This window comes from Canis aureus, chromosome 28 (assembly GCF_053574225.1).
Source record: "Canis aureus isolate CA01 chromosome 28, VMU_Caureus_v.1.0, whole genome shotgun sequence".
Classification (NCBI taxonomy): Eukaryota; Metazoa; Chordata; class Mammalia; order Carnivora; family Canidae; genus Canis; species Canis aureus.
In genome coordinates, this window is record NC_135638.1 from 10,118,682 (window position 1) to 10,146,269 (window position 27,588).

The 27,588-nt window shown below is 40.0% G+C and overlaps 2 protein-coding genes across 5 annotated transcripts in view; one reads left to right on the top strand and one right to left on the bottom strand.

Annotated features, from left to right (window-relative positions):
• Positions 1-5,877, top strand: RBIS (ribosomal biogenesis factor). Of its 3 annotated transcripts, none has more exons than XM_077876386.1 (4): positions 1-126; positions 3,037-3,153; positions 5,338-5,454; positions 5,748-5,877. In XM_077876386.1, the coding sequence occupies exons 2-4, from the start codon at positions 3,040-3,042 to the stop codon at positions 5,817-5,819; spliced, it is 303 nt and encodes a 100-aa protein (XP_077732512.1). In that variant the 5' UTR covers positions 1-126; positions 3,037-3,039; the 3' UTR covers positions 5,820-5,877. The 3 variants fall into 3 exon arrangements, with proteins under 3 accessions (XP_077732512.1, XP_077732511.1, XP_077732510.1); XM_077876385.1 differs by lacking the exon at positions 1-126 and adding an exon at positions 632-791; XM_077876384.1 differs by lacking the exon at positions 1-126 and adding an exon at positions 1,138-1,161.
• The window catches only part of E2F5 (E2F transcription factor 5), a 27,524-nt gene continuing 5,797 nt past the window's right edge, over positions 5,862-27,588 (bottom strand). The window contains exons 2-8 of one of the 2 annotated variants that reach the window (XM_077876383.1): positions 15,418-15,527; positions 14,296-14,459; positions 12,939-12,980; positions 11,448-11,512; positions 10,241-10,505; positions 8,002-8,046; positions 5,862-6,651 (exon numbers count right to left, since the gene is read on the bottom strand). In XM_077876383.1, the coding sequence (XP_077732509.1) occupies positions 6,542-6,651; positions 8,002-8,046; positions 10,241-10,505; positions 11,448-11,512; positions 12,939-12,980; positions 14,296-14,459; positions 15,418-15,527 (801 nt within the window). In that variant the 3' untranslated portion in view covers positions 5,862-6,541. Of the gene's footprint in view, positions 6,652-8,001; positions 8,050-10,240; positions 10,506-11,447; positions 11,513-12,938; positions 12,981-14,295; positions 14,460-15,417; positions 15,528-27,588 lie in introns of both variants that reach the window. The other variant, XM_077876382.1, reaches the window with a different exon arrangement.

The window sequence follows — 27,588 nt, forward strand, 5'->3', positions numbered from 1 at the left end:
TCCGAGCCTCGGAAACGCCTCAGTGCGCTCCGCAACATACCTCCCGCGCGGGAAGTCCAGGCTTGGCTGCATCTCCAACGCCCTGAGCTCGCCGGGGCCGAGGGCCGCTCCTCCATCCCGCCGCAGGTAAGGGATGCTCTTGGGGCCCGGCCTCCCATGGCGGGGGGCGGACACTTCGCCCCAGGGGCGGGGCTACGTTACGAGGGTGGGACCCCGCCCCGAGCGGAATGACGTCAGGTGGGCGGGGCTTCGTCTGGGCTGGACCGCGCGCTGTGGGTGGGGCTGTGCTCGGTGGGCGGGACTGTGCTCGGTGGGTGGGGCTTCGCCCGATGGGCGGGGCTTCGTCTGGGCTGGACCTGCGTTGTGGGTGGGGCTTCGCCCAGTGGGTGGGGTTTCGTGTGGGCTGGACCTGCGCTGTGGGTGGGGCTTAGCTCGGTGGGCGGGGCTTCGTCTGGGCTGGACCGCGCGCTGTGGGTGGGACTGTGCTCGGTGGGCGGGACTTGCTCGGTGGGCGGGACTTCGCCCGGTGGGCGGGGCTTCGTCTGGGCTGGACCGCGTGCTGCGGGTGGGACTGTGCTCGGTGGGCGGGACTTCGCTCGGAGGGCGGGGCTTCGTCTGGGCTGGACCGCGTGCTGTGGGTGGGGCTTCGCCCGATGGGCGGGACTACGGCCTGCGGGAGGAGTTTTTGACTGGCTGCTTCTCCCCCGGAACTTCCGGAAGCTCCTGTGCGTGCAGATGGCGTCGCCTGGGTCGTGAGCTGCTGCACGAGGGTATCGAAGGTGTGGTGAGAGGTGGGTTTTCTGGCAGAGTGGCGGGAAGTTTTCGGGGTTTGGGGCAGGACTGATGGGTCTCGTGTCAGAGAGGCCTGGAGGCCGGGCTCGGTCGCGGGCTGCCTCCGGCAACCCCAGGGGGCCGCGGCCTGCGGGCGGAGGCCCGAAACCCCGGCGCCTTGTGGGCCGTAAGCCCTGTCCGGGTGCCAGTTTTTCGTTGCGTCCCGTCATCCCAGTATTCACGTTGTTGTCAGAGAACTTCAGTATTGCCCCACCCCCAGGGTATTCCTGGGGTCCTCGTGAACCCTCCTCACGCCCACAGTTCCAGTGGACTTCTCCCTCTTGTGCCCATGTGTATGCTGCTGCTGGCAAAGCCATGTCCCGTGTCTGTGTCTGTGTCTGTGTCACGCACGTATATGCGTATATCGCTTTTTGTTATGTCTGTCGCTTTTAAACCACACCTGGCACATAGTCAGTTACGAATACTGGATGAGTGATTGGATTTGGGCTTTATTGGAAGGATTTTAGAGTGTCTGGTTGGTGGGGATAGGATGTGTATCTTCTGCTTCCCGTGTCGTAATCATGAATTTCCTACTGTGTTCCTGTTTGTTTGTTTGTTTGGAGTCGGAGGACGGTTGGCGTTTGAAAGCATTGCTGCCCCCTAGTAGTTTACTGAAGCTAGACACTGAAGGAGGATATAAATTTCAGTTGAGAGAGAGAGAGAAGCTGAGCAAAGGCAAGAAAGGAACATTCAGTGTCTTCAGAGAGCAAGTAGTAAACTAGGAGGGGTGTGTATAGAGAAGTGGCAGGAGGTATGTTGGGTGTGTTTAAGCTAGATCTGGGGCTCCGACGTTATACCAGGACAAAGGGCACTGCCCCTAGTGCACTGGAAGAGTGATTCGAAGTTTTTAATATTGGGGAGGTTCATCACACAGACTTGAATGCGGATGACTTAAGCCAGAGGTTGGCAATCTTTCTGCAAAGGGCCAGATGATAAATTATTTAGGCTTTTTGGGCCACCGTTGTAGCAGGAAGGTGGCCATAATAAACATAGCTGCGTGCTACCAAAACTTGGAGAGACAAGTTTGGTCCATTGATAGAGTTTGCCCATCTGTGGTCTAACCAAATGTACCTAACGACCATAGCAGTAATCCAGTCCTGAACCAGTCAGTATTACATTATGTTTCTGTATTGGCTTTATTTATACATGAGACCATATCTAGTCTCCCTGGCTTTGAATCGTGTCATTTCTTCATTACTAACAGTGTGACATTGGTCAAATTAACCTCTTTGCATCAGTTTTACCTGTAAAATGGGGATAATAAACAGTACCTCCCACAAAGTCTTGTGTAAATTAAAGCACCTATAATATTCACATAGTGCGTATACACATACTATACACATACTACAAGCTCAATAAATCTTAGTTTATTTTTTTAAGATTTTATTTATTCATGAGAGGCACAGAGAGAGAGAGAGAGAGAGGCAGAGACACAGGCAGAGGGAGAAGCAGGCTCCATGTTGGGAGCCTGACAGGACTCGATCCCGGGTCTCCAGGATCACAACCCCGGCTGCAGGCGTTGCTAAACCGCTGCACCACTGGTGCTGCCCTTAACTTAATATTTTTTAATTTTTCCTCTATGCATTGTTAAAGCAAACGTGAGACGTGTAAGATTTATAAGGCTTAGTGCTCTGTAGAACAAAGAAAATAAGTAAAGTTTCAAGCTAAGAGCCATTCAGATAGAGGTGATATGGAAGTTGTGAAAGTAATTTAAGGTAGGAAGTTAAGATTAAGGACTGATTTTGAGGAAGTGTACGTAAGTGAGAAAGTGAGGCAAGTATAAAGGAATGAGAAAGGAGACAGGAGTCCATCCTAAAGTATGATGGGAACCAGAATAGCATAGTAGTGTATATAAACTAGCAGGATGGCTGGTGATGGTTAACATGATCAGATGCTGCAGAGAGCTGAGAAAGCACTTGTGTTGGTATTAATGACTTAAACTAGCAGAAATTAACATGGTACTTCCGATGGGCCAGGTATTAGAGATACAGGAAAGAATAAGATATACTCTGCACTCAAACAGCAGAAAATCTAGTAACGATGAAAGACATGAAAATAATTTAATATATGCAACAACTTTAAAAACAATCAAGAATAAAATGCAATTTCTTAAATTAGTATCTTTACTTTAAAAACTTAAATTGATTTATAGTTTATAAATGTGGGCAGTTAATTGAGCTCCTTTTTTTTTTTTTTTTCCCCTAGACAATGGCCAAGAACAAACTAAGAGGACAGAAGTCCAGGAGTGTATTTCATATAGCCAGCCAAAAAAACTTTAAGTCCAAAAACAAAGCAAAACCAGTTACCACTAATCTTAAGAAGGTGAGTACCCACTCTAACTTTATTGTTTACTAGCAAAGCATAGTTGTAAAGCCACTGGGAAACCAGATGCTCTTATGTAATACAGGTTCTTTTCTCACAAAGGCAGGATAATTTTCAACATTTTTTTTTTAAATAAAAAAACTTACCTCCCTTTTTTGATGTAGATGTGTGAAAAAAGAAAAGACACTTTAATTGCAAATGCATGAGGCTCCAAAGAATGGATTTAAAAGCTTTATCAGTCATTCAAAGAACTGTTTTTAAAAGCTTTATCAGTCAAAAACCATAGTATGGGAAACAGTTCTTATCTCTGAACTCAAATATAGTCAAGAACCTCCTAACAAAGAAAAGACATAAAATGCTGGTCAGCACCCCCCCCCCCATTCTTTTTCTCCTAATTCTGGTCTCCCTGAAGGTATCAACATCTCAAACAAAAACCTATAAAATAAGATCTTTTCTTTCTTAAAATGCAAAATTTGAAAATAAAGATGTTTGTCTGTTTTTGTGCCTTTTTTTTTCCCCAAAAAATATTTGGGAAATGGGAAATTTCTTTGAGCCTACGTAGATTCTTGAAGAAAATTCTTCAAAGGAATATTTTCAAGTTTAAGTAGTAGGTGGAGTCAGCTCTCAGGACTTAGTAATTGTCATAATAGTCATAGAAATGTAACATTTTATCTTTCAGTTTTTATCAACTATCTAAATTGAGCTTTTTGATCAAGGATTTTATGACTTATAAGTGCTATAAAGAAAATAAAGAAAAAAAAAAAGAAAATAAAGCTAGGTGATATGATATGGGTAGGGAGTGACAATTTTATATAGGGTTATCCTCAAAGTTGACAATGAAGCTGGTATCCAAAAAAGGAGCAGTTAGTCTAAAGTTAAGTGTTGGAAGCAGCATATTCTAGGTAGAGAATAGCAAATGCAAAGGCCTCAAGCTAGGGAAAAACTTGGTGTATTTGACTGACAGGAGGTCATACTAGAAGCTTTATGTATACTAATAGATCTAAAAGAGGGAAATCTGGATAAGCAGGCTGGTTAGAGAAATTATCATAGTTTGCTCCGAAAGTTGCCTAACTTAACTAAGTGGAGGTTGTAAGATTGCTGGGCTTATTACCATTATCTCTGTGGTAAATTCAAGTTTGTGGTCACAAACTCAAAGTGAAGCAAGCCAGTCAGTCATCATTTCCTCCAGATTCACTTTTAGTCTCAGAAAAAGCTGTCAATTGGATTTGACTAGGTTGCCCAGCAGGTTTGATTAAGGGAGAAAAGAGAAGGAAAGTTAAGAAAGAAATGGTTGAGTAAATAACGGTCATGGAATCTGCTGGCTAAAGGAAAAGTGAAGATATGAAAATGTGAAAAATAGTGAAACTTGTGGGAGACGATTTCAGTAAGACTTACGAATGGTTAATGTTAGTAAACTAAATCAACTAGAAGAACAGGAGGTAGTCCAGTCACAAGCAATGAGGCAGCCAAAGGTGATCCCTTGGGAGTGTGTGGCTGAAGGTAGGTGGTAGGAAAGAACCCTGCAGTTGAGGACTTGAAAAGATGAAGAAACCATAGGATTCGATTTCTGTTGGAAGACCATCACCAGGCATAAGAGAGGTCAGTGAGCCAACGTTTGAGATCCTGCGTGAGGGAGCAAATAAATGTGTTGATAGGTGACATAGTGAGGGAAGAAGTATCAGAATGTTCTGATGCATTAGGTGCAAAGGAGCTGAGTTTTTAAGGAGAAATGGTTTGAGAGCAGCAGTGAAGAACAAGAATATCACCTCACCTCTTAGATTTAAGAGAGGAGTGCTGCAAGGGAAATTGTCCTCCAGTGACTGGAAGGGACTTCCAATAAGATCAAGGAAGGATTCAGAGATGGACTGTTAGAAGGAGAGTAAATCATCAATCCGGGTTCCTTGTTTTATAATGAGAAAGGATACTACCATAGCCTAAAAAGGAGTGTGGTCGTGTATTTCAGTGCCTAAACCAACTCTGTATCTGAGGTATGTCCACATAATTTTTATTTTTAAAAAACCAGAACCTTTTGTCCAAAATTTCCCAGTAAGACCATAAGAAATTTTGTGTGACTTTTCCCCAAAAATGGGTAGGGTTAATGAATGTTTAGATTTTTAGGTTTAACAAAGTTGAATTAAAGTTGGATATATTTTATCGTTAATGGCCTTTTTTCTTTTTTAAAAGATAAACATTGTGAATGATGAAAAAGTTAACAGAGTGAATAAAGCTTTTGTAGATATACAAAAGGAACTTGCAAATTTCTCAAAAGGCCTTTCCCTTGAACCTCTGCAGAAACAGCTGGTGAGTAGGAATCCTTTCCTTTTGTTATGGCTAATAAGTTAAACTCCCAACTTTTTAAAGCCAGTAAGTTGAGTGTAATTTTTAGTATTTGGCTCTCTGCTATACTTGGCCCTATAATATATATAGCATATTGAATCATATTCAGACTCTAAAACATTGAGTCTAAATATGAGAATTTATTATTCTACTTCCAAAGGTATGCCTGGAAGAAATTAGATAATCAATTCTATAGAAGTCATTTTTATTCACTGTTGTTATCTACATTTTAAAATATAACATTTTTCTCCCTTCAGATTCCTCAGCAGTGTCATGAAAATGAACCAGTTAATGTTGATGAAGCAACAAGATTAATGGCTCAGTTGTAATACACTGGAGATACATCAAATCCCCCCCAAAAGACCAATAAATTAAATGTTTTATACAGTTTTATTTTTAAAAATCTTGTTAATGTACAGGCATTGGCACATTTTTAAAACAAACTACATAAACAGATCTTTCCTATAATCTAGGAAAGTGGAATGTCAGAAGTCAACAAAATGTGATAAACTTAAAGTGCTAAAACAGAAGGCACTTCACAAAATCCGTTCACTGAAACAGTTAATATATCCTACTTTACATCCTTCACTTTATAAGTGGCAGTGAATGTGTGTTTGGATTGGAGGACACACAGAAACATGGACAGTTTCGTGGCAGTAAAAAAATATAAGACAAACAAGTGATGAGCTGTTGGCCAACATTTTTGTTTTCAATGGCCTTAAGTCTACTTTAACTTTGCTCTCAGATGAGGGAAAAACAAGGATTCAGAATTGGAAGAAAAGTGGAAATCTCAGGATGTAATTACTTGAGGGTGAGGGGGAGATTTATGGGTATTAAATCAACTTTTCCCTTGACAAAACCCTTTGTTCTTGGTTGAAAAGAGCCCTTTGTTTTTATGAAGTTTTGTGAAGTAAAAAAGAAAGTATTAGAGAACACTTCAGAATCAGTGAACTAAAAAGGTGTTACATTCATTATTTTAAATACTTAGGTTATTAAGAAGTCTAAAATGTTACAGTTAGAGGTAGATAACAGTCCCAAGTTTCCGTGGAATCTAATAATTTAGTATCTGGACATCAAACAGATCACAAACTCCTTCATTATCATCTAAATTAAAGTTGTAGTCATCTGCCGGGGTAGGAGAAAGCCGTAAGAGAGGAAACACTGTAAGCAAAAAAAATACAGTGTTAAACACAGGTTTTACATACAGTTAATGATTTTTAGCAAACCTGTTCAAATTCATCAACCCAAATTATGTATAAGAATTTTTTAACTATATAATAGAAAAAGTAATCAAATTAATGACTTGTAAGATACTGTATATTTTGAAGGATTCTCATTTAAAGATAATTTATGCATTGGTATGCATAGGTAAAGCTTGAGAAAAAGAGGTTAAAATTTTTATGGCTTGAACTTGTCACACTAAAATATGTGCTTCAGAAACATTGGCCAAAGTATATCCTCTGATGTGCTAAATAAGTTACTACTATTTTTTTTTTAAGATTTTATTTATTTATTCATAAAGACAGGCAGAGACACAGGCAGAGGGAGAAGCAGGCATCAATCATACAGAGAGCCTGACGTGGGACTCAATCCAGAGTCTCCAGGATCATGCCCTGGGCTGCAGGCGGCGCTAAAACGCTGCGCCACGGAGGCTGCCGAAGTTACTACTTTGAAAACAAAAGTAGGAACTCAACTTAATCTGCTGATGTTCTGTTTTTACAGAAATGTTTAATCTCTAATGGTTACTGTACCATTTGCCTCTTTAATAGTTACAACTTCCTAGGTTTGGCTATATTTGTTAGGAACCAGGACTGAATCTAAGAACTTACAAAAAGGTGAAGCCAAGAGTTATTATTAAAGTAATTAAAAATTATTTTTTTTGTATTTTTAAGAATTAATTCAGATTAGATGACGACTTGGCTAATGTTAATAATAGTTCATGGAGGGGCACCTGGGTGGCTCAGTCGATTAAGTTTCTGCCTTCAGCTCAGGTCATGATCCCAGGGTCCTGGGATTGAGCCCCTGCATTGGGCTCCCTGCTCAGTGAAGAGTCTGCTTCTCCTTCTCCCTCTGCCTTTCCTTCCCTTTGCTTATACTCTCTCTCAAATAAATAAAATATTTTAAAATAATAATAATAGTTCAGGGACTTCAACTGGTTGCTTGAAATGGTCTTGGTTAGATTATTTACAAAACTGGATTTTGAGATTACCTATAATAATTTTACTCTTCTTGGCCACATTCTTTAGATATGAAAAGGGCTAGTTTACTAACTAGAAATTTATTCAGTGACAGTAATAAGTATCCCCTTATGGGCTCTTTTTTTCTCATAATGCAGAAAAATAAAAATTCTGAAGGATGCCTATGATTTACTATTAAGTGGGAGATCTTTCATAAATCATCATAGGATGTTAAGCAGTTAAAAAACATAGGTTCTGCATTTCTTTTAAATCATGCCACTTACAAATTCTAGAAAAGCATTCTTGATAAATAGTAAAACTTTGAACTGCTTACCATCAGAAGACATTAACTCATCAATGATATCTCCACTAATAGATCCTGCTGGAAACAAATGTGATAAAGTTTTGTCACATGTCTATTTATATAGTTTAATAGTAAAAAGCAATTTTATTTAAATGCAGCATATATTTAAACAGCATAAAACAGTTAAACAGCAGCTTGATTAACAGCACAGTGTTAAGGTCATAGAACTTTATGAAAAAGATACCATTTTCATGAGCACCTACTCTGTGCTTGGCATTACTTTAAAGCTTCCAAACTCAAGATGTAGATCAAAAGACTTGTCATTCGCCCAAAACTGACTCCTCGGTTTTACAAAGTCAGTGGTACTGTAATTCTCCCAGTCACCCAACCTTAAAACTTCAGCATCACTTTCCATTCCTCCTGTTAAATTTATCTCCAGATCTCACATATTTTATTTTGCCTAAACAGTATTTCTCAAATCCTCTTTATTTCTCTCTCCAATCCTATTATCACCCATTTTAGTGTTAATGTTCTCTCCTTGTTGCATAACTGCAGACATCAGATTTTTAGTCTCCACTGCCTCTAATCTCTTCTGTTTCCCAAAAGCATCCTCTTTGCTAATCGTGTTACTCCTGTGCTCACCAGTACACAGCTCTAAGTATGCTACTTCCCTTCTTGGGGAATCTTCATTGGCTTATGAGCTAAAGTCCCAAGTCATTAAAGTTCTCCCTCATCTGAACCGAAATTACTCTTCTCTACTATTTCCAAATACAAAACCATATACAGAAATTTAATGCTTTGTGGAGGCTGATGTACTAATTGTGTCTAAGTTAAACCACATAAAACTTGTCTGCCTTTATACATCTCCCACTAGATTATGATTAGATCATAAACTTTTTAAGAAGAACGCTTTCTGCTGTGCACCTCATTCTATATCTGTAAGTATCGGAATAGTTATAGAGGAAGAAAAGGAGGAGGCTGAAAAAGTATTTTGTGTCCAGTTAGATCTTTATAGCCTTATTCTTAACTATTGTGAACTCCCAGAGTAGTAAGCCTCATGCCACATTCCATGACACATGAGATGTGTGCCAAAGGTGAAAATAAACATGGGATTGTATACAATGTCGTTTTTTTTGTTTTTTGGTTTTTTAAAGATTTTGTTTATTTATTCATGAGACACACAGAGAGAGAGAGAGAGGCAGAGACACAGGCAGAAGGAGAAGCGGGCTCCCTGCAGGGAACCCGATAGGGGACTCCAGGATCACGCTCTGGGCTGAAGGTGGCGCTAAACCGCTGAGCCACCCAGGCTGTCCTACAGTGTCGTTTTTAATGGTCTAAAATATTACATCTAGACTGGCATGACTAAGTCAATCATTCAATAACTATTCAGAGAATAGCTGCCATGGGCCCTTTATTTGGGATCTGTAAGGAGTGGCTAAATACCTGGCCATGTAACCACAGGAAAAAAAAAAATTGAGTGCCAAGGAAGTTTCTATAATTTAGATCTGGACCCCTCCTAATACCCAGTTTTTAGAGTTTTAGTTACTTTCATTTCAGATTAAACGACTTAGGAAGGCAAGATATCCTAAATTGGAATTGAGACCTTTTTTCAAATACATAAAACTAAGCCTTCCAAATAAAAAGTATGACAATAAGAGTATGAAGAAAGGAGGCAAGTGTCACTATACATCAGTTTTGATTTTTCTTAAAGGTAATTGGAACGCATTTAACTCACTTAATACTAGAGTGACTTAAGAGATAAAAGAACCTTACCAAAAGTAAGCCTCTGATTAAAAAAACAAAAAAAAAGAAAAGAAAAACCTGACATATGTAAATAGTAAAAGTGGGGGGAAATGAACAAATTTCGATTAATTCCAAACATGGAATCCTATGGAACACTGCATACTTAGGCCCATCAACTATCTTTTCCTTGGTCTCTGTTTAAAAGTCTACAGTCGTAACCACATTATACTGTATCCAATTGTCTGTGTGTCTGAACATACAATCAGATTGTACGTCTACGTTACCTCAGAAACAAATCTGTAGTAATATAATTAAAGGCAGGGTCCGTTTTAAAATTTTCCTCATCACACCTATCCCAGTGCTGGGCACACAGGGGACTCTAAATATTTATTAAGCTTACCATTTTGCCTCCTGTGTTTGGTAAGAGAATAACCATAGCTGACATTCAGAACAGCTCACCAACTTGTTTAATACAGTATTCATATTCTCCCTTCTTGACTTTTTAAAACAAAGGCCCTAGACCCACCTGATGATAAGTCTGTGGCTGGTGTCTGTTGAAGATTTTGGCTTCTTTCGGAGACATGTTCAGGCAGATTCTGGGTTGCTATGTTGGATTTCTGTGCAGTCACTGGAGTGGAGGGCTGAGAGGAGGGTTGTGTGAGGTCATCAGGTGGGGGGACAGGAAAAACCACAGGCTTAGACGAACTGGACTCTTTATTTATAAGCAGCACGTGGATAGGTCCTGAATGACTCTTTAGATTGATCTGGTATTTCTTTTGTCCATTCTGACCCTTTAAAGGTATTGGTTATAAACAAATGAATAAATATTAACATTTCTAAGTACCTTGGAACATTAAAAACTAAGATAAGCAAAGCTATTAGGCACTAATTATACATATAGCATAGAATTATATATAGCAGAGTCAATAAATCGACTGACTCAACTTAAGGCAATCTATTATTGTTGTTATTATTGTTGTTATTATTATTGTTGATATTCAAGTTGAACTTTCTCCGTAGTCAGGACTGTTATATCAGTTATAACATTTTAATTGATTCTTCAAACATTACTGACTGTATCATTACCCATTCCTTCATGTCTTCTAGCTCAAAATCAAATTTGATAAAACTGGTAATCAGAATGTTAAATGGGGGACACCTGGGGGGGCTCAGTGGTTGAGCGTCTGCCTTTGGCTCAGGGCATGACCCCGGAGCCCCGGGATCGAGTCCCATGTCAGGCTCCCTGCATGGAACCTGCTTCTCCCTCTACCTGTGTCTCTGCCTCTCTCTCTCTCTCTGTGTCTCTCATGAATAAATAAATAAAATCTTTAAAAACCAAAAAATGTTAAATGAATCGGTCACTTCTGTAATTTTACTAAAGTCATCCAAATTCAGATATCAATACTTTCAGATAAAAAACTTAAGAAGCAGTCATTGAAAGTGTTTACACACGGTTAGCTCTTGTACAGCTAAAGAGAAAACACTTGTCCCTCTTAAAGACAGTAGGTCAATTTTAAGAAAAGTTCTCCTACATGGGATCCCTGGGTGGCGCAGCAGTTTAGCGCACCTGCCTTTGGCCCAGGGCGCGATCCTGGAGACCTGGGATCGAATCCCATGTCAGCCTCCCAGTGCATGGAGCCTGCTTCTCCCTCTGCCTATGTCTCTGCCTCTCTCTCTCTGTGTGACTATCATAAATAAATAAAATTAAAAAAAAAAAAAGTTATCCTACATACCATTTCTGGGATAGGTACCTCCAGCTGAGTACCAGAAGGTGCTTGAATGGCCAAAAGTGTATCACCTGGTGAAAAAAATATTTTTAAATTTTAGAAGATACAGTGATCTTGGAATACAGTGGCAAGAGTATGGACTCTGGAGTCAGAATGCTTGGGTTTGAATCCCAGGTTAGGTGACCTTGGGCTTTAGTTCCTAATTCTGTAAAATGAGGGAAATATAACTTACTGCATTGGCTTGTTTAGGGATTAGATGAGGTAATATATGTAGATCTTAAAAGAGGGTAAATATTCAGCGTTAGCTCTATTCTCATGAACAAAGCTCGTTAATTTTATCTTGTCTTGTGTAAAATCGGAGGTTCTTGAAACCTTTAGCCTCAAATAACACTGTTTACTTGAGATTTTTAAATTACTGAAGTGTCTAGGAATACTAGAGATTAGGTATGATACTGTGAAATCTTGAGCTTAAGTGAACTTAATTTTAAAAGCTAAATTCAAAGCAGACTCTGTTGAGTTGAAAATTAAAAATACTTTCCCCAAACTTTCTTAGAATGCTCAGAACAGGGATGCCTGGGTGGCTCAGTTGGTTAAGCAGCTGCCTTCCACTCAGGTCATGATCCCAGGATCCTGGGATCAAGCCCTGCATTGGGCTCCCTGCTGCTTGGGGAGTCGGCTTCTCCCACTCTCTCTGCCCCTCCCCCGACTTGTGCTGTGTGCACTCTCTCTCTCAAATAAATAAATAAAATCAAAAAAAAAGAAAAGAAAAGAAAGCTTAGGACATAAGGTGGCAGAGGAAAGCAGTAAGTCCACACATATCGTCAACACAGCCTTGGAAAGTCAGACTTCACCTGGCAAGGTGCCTGGCAGATCTTTTTTTTTATGTGCGTAACGCACAAGACTGTCCTTTTAATAAGCCAGCATAACTAAATGTAAACATGTATGCAAAATTTCATACTTGCAGTATAATTATGGGAATATAGCCCCTTTCCCGCTATAGTTATTAATACACTGTATTGTCCTTTCAGGGGGAAAACATGGAGGCAGGGGTAGGAATCATTGTCCTGGTAATATAATGGATTCACCTAACTCTGCCCTCATGTTTTCTTTGAAGTGCACTGTGACCAGCACATTTGCTCCATACAGTTTCATAAACAGTGCCAGTGAGAACCATGTTTTGTTCAAATTTGGTCACTGACCCTCCAGTTCTGCGACTTTGAGACTCCTGTTTAATCTCTGACTTAGCTGCCCTGCCCACACCCAGTTTACACCTACCAATACAGTCAATGAGGTGAAAACCGAAAGGCAGTTATAGTCATGAGAACAGAAACAAAAGCACCTATAACTACAGAGGCTCTGCAGAGGGAGGGACACAGAATGTCCTTAGTTCCTGAAAATAAGGACTTAGGGTGAGTGCCTGGGGAATTTCGAATCACTCTTTACTAAACAGGTGGATCAGAAGAAGAATGTTAGAACAAACTGACTAAAAGTACTTACCATTAAAGCAATTACAGATGTCTTCATGAGTTACATAGGAAAATGTACTGTCATGAGAGTTAAGGAACAATGTGTATACCAAGGTCTAGGCATTTAAATTAATAAATCTGCAGGCCAAAACAAACAAAATGACCAATGCATGAAGGTGCTGCCACACAGGATAAGGTTTAAAAAGTAAAATTTAAAAAAAGGTATTTAGTCTAAAAAGGCAAAGACAGAGGTCCATAAGAAGAGTGCCCATCCTTTGCTCTGAGAAGTCATTTTTTTATTTCTGTGACATCTAAGGACCTTTGAGAGGGAGATGAAAAACAGTGCATATTGCTCATGGAGCAGAGCTTCTGGAAGGGAAAATATTGATGGGGAAAAGGATGTTATCAGCAGGAGTGGACAGTGACCAGATAGACCTCCAAATCGAGAATCTTCCTGAGTCATGGTTTAGGGAATTGGGAATGGCCAAAATCTTGGAAAGCAGTGCAGCAAAGTCCGAGATCAACTAGTTCAATGGTTTTTGTATCTTGGGGCACCACAAGGCACAGCTTGAAAACCCCATTGTTATCAAACTGTTAAGGAGCTTTGATTCATAGAAAGGAAATAGCAAATGAGATCATGGACTTATTCAACAGATTACAAAACAACATAAAAAATTAGTTGTATACATTAGTCAAAATTCATGAGAAGTGGTAGGAGATAAAGGCCATTAAAAAATTCCATAAGAGTATGCATAAGTTTACAAATCAACAGAATCATTGGTATTTAAGAGAACAGTGATTTTTAAGAAACACATGAAGTAAACGCTAATTTTTTTCCCCAAAGTAATATGATAAATACATAAGCCTTGGTCCCCAAACTCAAGCAGGTACTATCTTTGAGTTAATATTAGGCAGAAAGTATCCTGGATTGATTGCAGGCTCATGATATTTTATTTTTAAGTAAATATTAATTTTTCAAAACTTTCAGAACTACTGAATTTTTAACCACTTCAGAACACTGAGCATAATTATTTAAATATACCTATACATTTAACAATGACTTCTAATATTCAGAAACCCCCATGCACACTTTAGCTAGCATACTGCATCCTATCAATGAGAGATTGAAAGTAGATGAATTTTTCTCAATGCAACACAAGAATGTTAATAGATGTATTATGTACTTTAAAAAGTAAAAACTTTTCAAATGTTAGTATAAATTACTAGAATAATATAAAATTAAAATATATTCACTTATAAAACTTTTTTAAAAAACAATAGAATAAAGTAACTGATCTTCAGACTGGAAAATATATAAATACAAATTCTACAGCTATATGTGTAACTTATTTATTTATTTATTTTATGTGTAACTTATTTAAAAGGATATCTATTATTAATGGAGTCGTCCATCACATTTTTGATGCTTTGCTGTAGCCACAACTTCTGCTGATCAAGTTCTCTTTCCTTCAGTTCTAGATCTTCAATTTCAGCTTTAAGATATCTTAATCTATCTATGACTTCTTTAGTATTACAGCCAGCACCTACACCTCTTAAAAACATACAAGAATTAGTATTCCCAGTATCAGGCCCAGGTTAACATCATTTACTTTTTATAGTAATAATAAAAACTGACTTAGTAATTTATTCAAAACAAAAATCTTTGTAATTTTCTAAAAATCAAGCATTAAAATCCTTAGAAAACTTAAACATCGTACCTCTGAATATATTTGCTTAGAAAATGTATCAGCAAGAACAATCAGATTATCAAAATTCTCAATGTTTTTGCCATACAGAAAATGAAAATTTTTATAAAGTCAAAAAAAAAAAAGTTTTCAGTATGCCCTAGAATGGTGCTTGTCCTCTGAAAGGCCAGTCTAGTGACGGGCACCAAAGGGGTGTCAGAGCTAAACAGTCACACCTGGAAGTGTCAAGATGTAGACTGAGATGCTGGTAAAATAAATTACCACCTTTTAATATTTTGGTGAGATTCTGGCTTTAAAACAAAACAAAACACAAAACTAAGGCCAAAGGGGACAAATCTGCAGAACAGAAAGGATTTTTTACATTCAAACATACAACCATACAACAGTTAACAAATGACAACATGCATTTCGATCAACTTACTATATATATGGTACACATTCCTACATATAGCATGTAGTTCCTGATCTTAAGGAGTTTATGTTAGCTGGGCAGCTATACACTTAGGCAGAGAGGGATTAATAATACAAAGCAGCATGCAGTGTGTGCCAAATGAGCATCCTGAGGGAGAAAATAAGTTGTGAATGTTCAGACTGTAAATCAACAGTGGACAGAGCAAGGCAACATGCCAACACAGGAGTGACACATACAGAGGCCCAGAGCGGTGTGCAGGGAAGGACAAGGCGCCTGCCTGGTGAGACCAGGGGGCCAAGAGAGAGGATTTAGGAGAGCTAAACAGGTCAGATCTTACAGAGCATAGGAAGAAAAATAAAGGTTTTAGACTAGGGTGCTGGTTTGTGACTTACTTCCATTGTATACTGTTTTTTGACTTTTTTTCAATCAGGTCAATTCCCTCCAAGACATTGGTGATATCATAAATTCTTCTCTTTTGTCTCACAGCCAGAGTATCTGCAGCCTGTTTTTTAAAAAGGGGGCAGGGGGGCAAAGCACAATGAAATAAAGGACAATTCGTATTTTAAAGCCAAAAAAAGATTAATTATTAAGTTGACAGCATGAGAGCCCAATCCCAAATTTGACCTGGTCAGTTGCTTGGGAACAATAGCTCTGAAACCTAGCAAATACCAAAGAAATTATTCCATTTAAAAGCCAGCAGATGTTAGAGTGGGGAAAAAATATATGAAATATTAAAGGTCGTGACACGAAGCCCGCAAAAATAAAAGAACACAGTAAGAATACTTCATGTCATCTTATGGACTAATCCCAAGGAGGAGCTACTAATTGTCTACCCGTGTCACTTCCTATTTTATTTCTCTGTTCATAAACAGTCTCGTCTAAAAATAGCAGCGGTTTGGTGCCGCCTGCAGCCTGGGGTGTGATCCTGGAGACCCGGGATCGAGTCCCACGTCGGGCTCTCTGCATGGAGCCTGCTTCTCCCTCTGCCTGTGTTTCTGCCTTTCTCTGTGTCTATGAATAAATAAATAAAATCTAAAAAATAAAAAAATAAAAAATAAATAAAAATAAAAATAGCCTTGTTTTTTCAACTTTGGAAAATTACATCTCAGCAACCTGTTAAATAATTAAGTCTAGATACTTGGCGGGGGGGGGGATTCTATATTATACATACATTTGTAGAACCTTGAAATGTACTATCTACATTTTTTAAATTCACAGTGAAAATGGAGGAGTGCATCATGCCATCCCAACACAAAGCATAAAATCAACAAGAAATCAGAATCTATGGCGCAAAGTCATGGTGCCAGCAGATACAATACGAAAGCTTGGTAGTCTGACTCAACAAAAGTTAGGTCAAGAAGAATATTTCATGCTATCTAATGATACGAATAAAATGCAGGAATATCATACTGTTTCTCTAACTGGTTCCCACTCACACTTGGGAGCTTCATTCTACCTAATGCAATAGACAAAACCTTAAAAAAGAGGTTATCCTACAGCTCTTTTTCAGGGGGAGTTAGACAATAACCTATCTTGAATGTGGAGTCACATAATAAGAGTCATGGTAGTAATGAAAAACACATTTATGTCCTTACTGGCAAAGCTCAGCACGTTACCCAAATTAATGAACAGAATTTAGCTTCATATAATGGGTTACCACTCTCCCAAGGCATTACTACTTTCTCAATTCTTTAAAAACATAGGCCACACACACGCATACAAAATCCAGGACCTTCTTTCTACAGGAGCAGGTGTGACCAACTTCACAGGCTTTAAATGTCAATTCTATCAGTCCTTTTATTGTGCTACCAAAAGGCCAAGTTACCACTGTCTGATTAATCATTCAGGTCTTAGGGACGCCTGAGGGGCTCAGAGGTTGAGCATCTGCCTTTGGTCAAGGCATGATCCTGGGGTCCTGGGATCTAGTCCCATATCAGGCTCCCTGCGAGGAGCCTGCTTCTCCCTCTGCCTGTGTCTCTGCCTCTCTCTCTCTCTGTATCTCTCATGAATAAATAAATAAAATCTTGAAAAAAAAAATCATTCAGGTCTTCAGGAAGGGGACTCATGCTTCAATCAGTGGCCCGAGAGAATAAATAACATGTGGCAGAAAGAATGAAAAACCAGAAACCGAGGCTCTGAGCCCCAAATTCTGACTAATTTGATCCCATCTCTTCTAGGAAACCAGAAAATTGAAAGTAGGACTAGACATGGTCTCATTGATCTCCTCTTGCCTTGCACTTAACCATTTCCTTCCTGTTTTATCGACCTTCACAAAGTTCCTTGAGTTTAAGGCTGTGTCCCTAAAGAGCAATAATCTCCTGCAAAGTCAAACTGTAAAAATCTGAAGTTGAGGATTCCTCTCTCACTTTCCTCTGAAAAGGCCCTCTTGAGAAGTAACCCAGGGCACTTCAAGCCAGCTCTACATTATCCGTGTACTCACGCACAAAAGCCTTCACACCCATAGCAACGGCTAACCGGTTGGGGTATTAGGACATGTTTGTACGAACCAGACTGCAAGAGCTATCCAAGGTCACCAGGCACAGAGCCATCAGAGCTCACGTTTAGCTCCAAATTTTTTAAAGTCTATAATCTATCTAGTTTATTATTCATTATTGACTAACAATTACAAATTTTTGTCCTTTATTTCCCAAACTAAAAACTTTTCTACTTAAGCATATAAACACATGAACGACCAGCACGTACAGAACATAACATTAAAAAGGATCTCCAGGAAGCTTTTATTTCAGCAGCCCCGTCATTCTTTCGACATTAGGTTCTGGAGTTAGGCACACAGAGATCCAGTCACAGCAACTGGTGAGTCCCACATCAGGCTCCCTTGCATGGAGCCTGCTTCTCCCTCTGCCTGTGTCTCTGCCTCTCTCTCTGTGTATCTCTCATGAATAAATAAATGAAATCTTAAAAAAAAAAAAAAAAAAAAGATCTGGGAAGCAAGGAGCGACCTGCCACTGAAGAAAGAGAAATACAGAATGGGGTCTTGGATGCCAAGGGAAGAGTGTAAGAGTGACCAGGTCAAGTACCGTGTCAGGGTGAATCAGATGAGCAGTGAGACCTGATCACAGATTTGACTTTGGCAAGGTCACTGGTGACCTTGGTCAGAGCTTTCTTGGCAGAGTAATGGAGTCAAAGCCTTAAAAGCCTTAACGGAGAGATTCCAACAAAGAGTGGAAGGAAAGTGGCCGCAGACAACTCTTCTGAAGAGTTCTGAGGCAAAGAGGAACAGAAGAATGGGGCAGTAGGTGTCAGGAGTTGTGGGGTCCCTCCAGGAAGTTTTTTCCCCTTCCTTTCTCTTCTCCTTTAAAGATGGGAGCTAATTCAGCACGTAAGTTACGCTGATAAGAACTGTCCAGTGGCGGGGGAAGAGGGATAATTAACCATGCAGGAGAGACAAGGGCCAGCTGTAGGTGGGCAAGGGGGAATGTGAATCAGATGAGCTGAAGATTAGCCTATAAATATAATAACAAGCATTTTAATAACTGCAGTCCAGCCGAGTGGCCGGTGCAGATAGAGGTTGGATAGTGGGCAAGGTAGGGGGACAAGCTAGACATTTCCTTCTGGTTGCTTTCTATTTTCTCCTAAGTGGAGGCTGGTGAGAGGGGAGTGTGGACGGGAGAGGATGCTTCATGGTTTAGAAGAAAGAAGAAAGATGAAATATTCCTCTAGGAGAGTAAGAGAGTAAGCAGCGTAGAAGAAATGCTGGACCCAGTACTAGTCCTCTTGAAGTGGTTGTGAATTTAAACTGAGACCCATGAGCATCCGTGTGCACTCTTCCCCAGGCCTGGGGGTCAACCTGGGTACTGACGAGGGGCAGGCAGACAGCAAAATGGGTACATCCTCATCCCATGTTGCCACAGAGCTATTGAATAGACGCACATGTGCACGTATCGAATTTACTTTTAAAAATTACATTTGCTATTATAGATTTGACCTAGAAGACATAAAGGAAGCCTCTATTTGTACCAAACCAACTCAACTTGAGGGCGGGGTTGGGGGGGGACGGGGAAGGAGGGGAATAAACCACCCTCTGAAAGAAATACATCTCCCCTCCAAATATTAAATCCTTTCCTACAAATACTGCAAACAAGGTGGCTTCTATATGTGGGACGAACTTAAAGCCTGTGATGCTTTGTAGAGGTGGGCAGGATAAATCAGGAGAACCGAGAGAGGTCGCATGTAAGGGCTAAAAAGGGCCTTAAGAATTTCCTGGCCCCACTCCCTCACTTTAACTAAGACCCAATGTTAACTCTGGAGGAGGGAGAGAGATTATGTGGTAGATTTATTTGAGTTAAGATTAGTTGCAGCTCATTTGTTCAACAGTGTTCTTCTGATGGAGCCTGATGTATTGCATTCAAAAGCGCTAATATGCAAACAATAACTATGGGAAACATCCCGTCTTTCAGGTTCTGCATCTGCAAATCAGGTACTTTACTCTCTTCCAGGCCGTAACTGTCGATCCAGGTGTATTCAATGTTTTAGCTGCCGTGCTTCGGAAACTAACACTTCAGTAAGTGGGGCCGGAATCCGAAAGTAAAAAATGTGCCATGGAAGCACTCCCTAAAATCAATTAGTTATATACACACGTGCACAGGAGAGGATAGGATGCTGAGAATAAGGTGAAGAGAATCTAACTGACGCATGCAGAGTGCCCATAAAATATTTCTTAAAATTTTAAAAAACTGAGTGAACTCACTTTCGACAGCACCACGTGGTATTTTCTGTTGCTCTGCCTTACAATAAAGTCTGGACTGATTATTAGCTAATTTTGAATACTGTTAAAGGGAATTACCATGTCAAATGTCTGATTTCAAATCACAGTTAAGAAGAACCCTTTATAAGCCAGTAATGGGATAACTGTAATAGGATCTTCCAAAGATGCTGATTTAATGCTCACACCCTTTGGTAAAGTAGGTACCATTCTCCTGATTTTATAGGATAGAGACTCATCAAGCTAATGGATAATCAAATGCCATTTGACATTAATTATAAATTCATGAAATAAATTCGTGGCAAAACCTTTTCAAATGGGCTCTAGGGTTTCAAGATTTTAAAGAAGTGTGGTGTGCCGTCAAAATTCCCACGCTAAGAACATTGCACTGAATAAGCAGTTTAAGCACCGCTGGTACTTGTAACAAAAGAATTATATACATACCTAAGGCTGTGGGTAACACCTGGTGTTAGAAAGTGAGGTATAAAAAATGGAAACAGTCCCGTACTGTAGAGATAAAGTGTTGTAAGGGGTTGAAAAAAAAGAGATTACTTAAGACGGAGGCAGTAAGGAAAGTTGCCGGGAAGCGGTTGCTATGGGTTTTCAATGGGTCTGCAGGAGACATTAAATCAATAAGGAAATTAAATACCAAAAATATAAAGAACTTACTTTCCGGATGCAAAGGCGCTCCCTCAAGAAGCAGCGCTAAGCACATAGTATTTTCATTCCTACCCAGTGTCCTGCCCCAAAGGAATTCCTCCTAAAGCGATCCACAGAGCTTTTGCCACCCCTGTCATCCGTAAACACGACACTGTTATATATGTACCAATATTTTTGAAATGCACATGCTTTAAATTTGTTCTAAGTTTTCTTTTTAAATTATGTTTTTATTGCAGTATAGTTGACATACAATAACTTACTAGTTTCCAGTGTACGACCTAGTGATTCAACATTCGTATACACTGTCATCACCGTGCTAAACCTAGCTGCCACCTGTCACCACACGAAGTTGTTACATATTATTTTATGTATAACTATATTCCCTATGTTATACTTTGGATTCCTGTCTTATTATAACCTTTTAACAAGCTCTGCATAAGCTTTTATAAAGAAACTTGTTTTATTATTTTACCCAAATCACCAAAGATTACCCAAAAGAAAAAGATATTTGGTCAACTATCTATTTAAGTAGGAAAAGCCTGCTGAAACTCTGGTACCTGTGGATTTGCAAACTCTGGATTGCTTGTCTAAGTCTTCAACTGCTTTGGAAATTCTCTTCGTAGAAGTACTTCTTAAAACGAGCAAAATTAAGTGTGCGTCTGCTATTTTACCTCTTGGATTTACCTCTGCACATTTTAGATCATCCTACTGGTGGTGGCAGGCACAGAAGTGAGAGGCACGGGTTCTGGGATAGGCCTGACTTTCTAACTTTATGATCCTGGGTAAGTTATTTAGCCTCACTGTGCCTCAATTTCCTGATCTGTATGCCTGTTAAGATGTTGTTACTGTGAGGACTAAAGGAGCATATGTGAAACACTTAGAAGAGTGCCTGGCACATGGTAGGCATGACGGTTGGGTTAGCTATTATTACCATTATTGATCCAATTTCTCCCCTAGAGTAATAAGAAAATTTTGTTCTTAGAAAGGTCTATCATGGAACAAAATGGAACACCCTTACCTCCCTCACTAACTCACTAACTTTAACTCTTTGGAAGGCAGTCAAGTGCAATGAAGTAGGAAAAAAGGATTCTGAAGAGCAAAAAATAGATACAAAATGGTGTATTTCACTACTGAAAACATTCACTCCATGTGGATTCTACTTAGTCCTTCTTTTATAGGATTCCTAACAGTTGGGCTTATTTAATTTCATTGTCCACGGGAGAACTGGAAGTGCCATCTGGGACAGTAGGGAGGCACCTCAGAGCAGTCAAGGGATAAGAGAGAAACTACAGAAAGGACAAAAACTCACAAAGCAGACAAAGCTGAGGCCACTGGACAAAATGGCAATCCAACATAGAAAAGCCTCGAGGCGGGGGTGCCTGGGTGGCTCAGTCGGTTAAGCATCTGCCTTCGGCTCGGGTTATGATCCTGGGGAACTGGGATCGAGCCCTATGTTGGGCTCCTCAGCAGAGTCTGCTTCTTCTCCCTCTCTTCCTCTGTGTGCTCTCTCTCTCTCTCTCTCTCAAATAAACAAATCTAAAAAAAAAATTAGTCTAAAAAAAATCTTAGTGACTTATAACAACAAATACTTAAAAAAAAAAAAAGAATGTTATTAATTGATACAAATTCTCAGTTAATCAGAAAACTCAGCCAGGGACAAAATCTCATTACCTATAGGATAAACAATGGTTTCAGGATGCTTGAATTTGTCATATTCAAGAAGAATATTTGAGTCAGACGTGGACTTTTAAATAGATCTAAAAAAAACTCAAGGGATTATAGTGAAGATCAATTCTGACTGAATTACATACAACTTTCGTGTTAGCTTTCTTCATGACTGTGACCAACAGCTTATTCTGAAAACTGATTAGAATCCTTCAAACTTACTGAGGCATCTCTATCTTAAACACACACAAACACACACACATACACCCACACTCATACACATGTATATACATCAAAATGTCATAAATTTCCGTCACTGGCTACTTCTAAATGTTGACTCTATAGAATAAACAAAAACGAAAAATGATTTGACTATCTCAACAATTAAAACTCAGATAAGCAGGAAGAACACAAATTAAAACATGGACAAGGGCAGCCCAGGTGGCTCAGCAGTTTAGCGACGCCTTCGGCCCAGGACCTGATCCTGGAGTTCCAGGATCGAGTCCCACATCGGGCTCCCTGCATGGAGCCTGCTTCTCCCTCTACCTATGTCTCTGCCTCTCTCTCTCTGTGTCTCTCATGAATAAATAAATAAAATCTTTAAAAAATAAAAATAATAAATAATAAAAAATAAATGGACAAAAAATGAAATCACACCAAGAAAATTGTTAACATTCTTGAAAAAGTTTTCAGACTTTTAAGGAGTTATGCAAGGAGTAATCAAATGAATGCAAACTAAAACAAGGAAAAAATATATCTACACAAAGACTTGTACCCTGTCATAACAGCCCCAGGTTGGAAGTAGCAGGCGAACGGATAGGCAAAGTGCGGTGTAGCCATAAAATGAGACAAAGGAATGACTACTGCTACATGCAACAATGCAGGTGAATCCCCCAAACGCCATGCTGAGTGAGAGAGAAGCTAAACACCGAGTACACACTCAGTTCACCGACATGAAAAGACCTACAAAGACCATTTTAATCCAAAAGAACAGCAGAGAGGTTGGTTACTTAGGGGCTGAAGGTGAGGCCGAGGAGCGGCTGGAAGGAGGCCCGAGAACTGCAACCGTTGACGGTGATGGTGAGGATTTCCATCTGGCAGTGGTGGTTACAGATATAAGCATTTGTCAAGACCACTGAACCACTGCACGTAGAACATGACCATTTTGGTGTACGTACAGAAAGGGACGCCAGGGTGGCTCAGTGGTTGAGCGTGATCCTGGGGTCCCAGGATCAAGTCCTGCATCGGGCTCCCTGCGTGGAGCCTGCTTCTCCCTCTGCCTGTGTCTCTGCCTCTCTCTCTCTCTCTGTGTCTCTCATGAATAAATACATTAATTTTTTAAAAAGTCAACAAAAAATATTATTTATCACCATTCGAATTCGCAAAATACGAAAACACCCGAATACGCAGTATCCATCCTTCCTTTTCTACCTATTGCCTAACAAACACTGGTTCTGGTTCAACACTTACTTGTACCGAGCACCGTTTTCATGCTTTAAACTCACTTTTAGCAGCTCCTATGCTAACTACATGAGGTAGATATTACTGTTTGCACTTCTGCAAGAGGAAGTGAGCCTTGGGAACTTGCTCAAGTCCACAGAACATGGTAAAATCAGGATACAGACCCAGGGTGCTTGTTTAACCACTAGGCTAGGCTACTCTGATGTGCTAAGGTGGCTGGTCATGATTGCATGCTGCTAGTGGAGGGTAAAGTAGTAGCTTTTTGTAAAGCGATTAGGCAATGTTCATCAAAGGCCTTAAAAAAGTTTATTATCCTTTGACCTGGTAATTCTTTAGTGCAGATTGTGAGAAGTAGAAATAATTCAAAATGCCTAAATGCCAAAAATGTTTTCTGGGCCTCTGTTGCTAAACCCAACAGATACCACAAAGTCTGGAATCCTCTGCAACTCAAGAACCAATTGGTGGGGCGGGGGTGATTATTCCACCTACTACAGCATCCAAAATGAGAAAATATTTAAACTGAGGCCAGAGCGTTAAGGGAAATGGCCACATGACTGTGTATTTGTGTAGCAATGTGCTCCAGGCAGAGGGAAAAGCCTGTGCAACAGCCTGAAGGCAGAGAGGAGAGCGCATGTGAGCCTGCTAGGACAGCGAGCCTGCTAGGACAGCGGGCCTGGACCTTGTCAGAAGAGGCAAGGTCTAGTGGGTGTTTGGATGCTTTTCTAAGTAAAGGAGCAATAGGGTCTTAAAATGTACAATTTTTACACAGAGCAATGCCATCTGACTTGCCCAGCTTAGCTCCCAGCTGTTCCCTGCCTCGATGGCTCTCACGTCAGGGATCTCCAAGGCAGAGGAGGGGCTTCCATACCCGCCTGTAAGAGCATAAGAAGTATGCAACTGCCCGCTTCCCGGACTTTCCGCTCCAACTGTAAGCTGCAATCTACTAAAGGAAGGGACTGAGGCAAGCAGTGGTTAAACTCCTTATTTGTCGAACAAGATGGGGAAAAAAACTAGAAACAACTGCTACACCTATCTATAAGAAAGGTTAATTCTGACTGATGTGATGGATGTCACTTGTGAGGCCATCCCAAATTATGTTTATAACTTGGAAAGATAAGTTTGATCTCAGCTATAAAAAAGGTGTAACAAATTGAAGCAATACTGAAAATTGAAGATAGTGGTTCTCTTTGGGTGATGGCATACTGGGTAATTTTTATTCCAGATGCTATTAATCTATTTCCTAGCTTTCTATTTGTAGGTCACCTCCATACTCATACTTTAAGTTTAAAAAAGTGAATCAGAGGGACACCTGGGTGGCTCAGTGGTTGAGCGCCTGCCTTTGGCCCAGGGCATGATCCAGGGATGCTGGATCAAGTCCCACATCAGGCTCCCTGCATGGAGCCTACTTCTCCCTCTGCTTGGGTCTCTGCCTCTCTCTCTTTCTCTCTCTCTCTGTCTCTCATGAATAAATAAGTAAAATCTTAAAAAAAAAAGTGAATCCGAAAAAAAAATCCTTTCACAAATATACTGAGTTTAATATATAAAGAGAGAATAATTGGGAAAATTCAGTTTTAACTGGCAAAATCTAAAAAACAATGTATTAATAAAAGTATTTATTAAAGAAACAGCATTCTATTAAAGAAACACATTTCACACACCCAAATATACATGATTCATACCAACAGGCAACCCTATTCAAACATTTCATTGCTTTAGTCTGCTAATAAAAGTACTTGACTTTTGTAATTCATCCTTGGGAGGTGATATTATTCTTTAATATCAATAGTACTAAATGGTATAAATGGGTGTTTTTAAGAATAAGTAAACTTTCTCTGAAAATTATTACTTTCATTCTTAACTTCTTTTCTAGTTCTTTTTGCCTGATACATATCATATAAACTTTTTGGGCCTTTTGTTGGAGAGTTTCTTGTAAACAACAGATGCCTGAATTCTTTTTCATCTAAACAGCTTTATTAAAGAGGCGCCTGGTTAGTTCCGTCAGTTAAGTGTCTGACTCTGATTTTGGCTCAGGTCATGGTGTCAGGGTCATGAGATCAAGCCCTGCGTCAAGCTCTGAGCTGGGCACAGGGCCTGCTTGGGATGCTCTCCCTCGCCCTCTGCCCCTCCCCCCCACCCACTGGCACTCTCTCTCTAAATAAATAAATACATAATAAAATAAAACAAACAACTATTAAAAAGAAAAAGGATCTGAATACATTCACATATAGAAACAGGTTTCAAATATTACTCATTTGATTTTGCGTCTTATACTTTCATGATGTTACTTTTTGTTCTTTTCACGGACTTGTTAAGCTGTTTTATTCACCCCCCCCCCCCTTTAAATGAGATGGCAGTTTAAAGCAGGTCTTATCTGTTAACAGCTACCTTTACTTACATGCTTAGCACTGTGGTTCAGAGCACCTGGACTTACATAGCACTTACTGTGGATATTGTCTTACGTAATCTCTGCACTGGATGTGGGGCTGGAACTCACAACCCTGAGATCAAGAGTCACATGCTCCACTGACAGAGCCAGCCAGGCACCCCTAAAACTTTTCCTTTTTAAAAAATAAGCTCTATGCCCAATGTGGGGCTTGAATACTGTGGATATTGACTATCACTTAACCTCCTTACACCTCACTTTCCTATCATCAAAGTGGAGATGTCATCTGTCCCTTATACTTTTGTTGCAAGGATGAAATGAGCTCATACAAGTAAAGCGTCTGGTCAATTATTTATTTTTTATTTTTTAAAAATATTTTATTTATTTATTCATGAGACACAGAGAGAAGCAGAGACACAGGCAGAGGGAGAAGCAGGCCCCATCAGGGAACCTGATGCGGGACCTGATGCCCTGAGCCGAAGGCAGATGCGCTTAACCACTGAACAACCCAGGTGTCCCTGGCCAATTATTTAGTACTAGCTACCAGTAATAATTTTTATTAGTGTTGTAGAGCCTTAGTCTCCTGAGAATTTTTTTCCATTAAGCTAAGCATCTTGTATTGATGTTTAATAATTAGACACCAGAACAGATATAACCAGATCAGCTTTCTACGTGCATATTTGATAATTTTATTTTTTAGAGCCGTTTTAGGTTCACGGCAAAAGTGAGCAGGAAGTAGAGTTCCCATGTACCCCTGCCACGTGCATAGCCACCCCACTATCAACATCCCTCACCAGGGTGGGACATTGGTTAAAGTCGATGAACCTACCCTGACAGGTTATTATCACTCAAAGTCCATAGTTTCCAGTAGGGTTCATGCTCAGTGTTGTTGTACATTCTATGGGTGTTAATAAATGTGTAATGACATGTATCCACTATTACAGTGTCAAACACAATAGTTTGCTTCACTGCACTAGAAATTCTCTGCACCCTCTCACTTCTGGCGACCACTGATCTTTTACTGCCTCCATACTTTTGCCTCTTCCAGAACGTTATATAGTCAGAATTATACAGTAGGTAGCCTTTTCTTTCTTTCTTTCTTTTTTAAAGATTTTATTTATTTATTCATGGGAGACACAGAGAGAGAGGGAGAGGCAGAGACACAGGCAGAGGGAGAAGCAGGCTCCATGCAGGAAGCCCGATGTGGGACTCGATCCTGGGTCTCCAAGATAATGCCCTGGGCGGAAGGCAGGCGCCAAACCGCTGAGCCACCCAGGGATCCCAGTAGGTAGCCTTTTCATATCAGCTTCTCTCACTTAGTAATATACATTTTTAATTCCTCCATGGCTCGCTGGCTTTTTTTTTTTTTTTTTTTTTTTTAGCATTCCACTGTCTGAATGTGCCAGTTTATTTATCCCCTCAGCTACCAAAGGACGTCTTGGTTGCTTCCAAGTTTTGGCAATTGTAAGTAAAATTCCTACACATATTCATGTACAAGTGGACAAGTTTCCAATTCATTGGCGTAAATACCAAGTAGTGTGATTGCTGAATCATATGGCAAGAATATGTTCTGTTTTTTAGAAACTGCCAGTCTTCCAAGGTGGCTGTTCCATTCTAACATTCCCAGCAGTAATGAATGAGAGTTTCTGTTGCTCCACGTTCTCCCCAGCA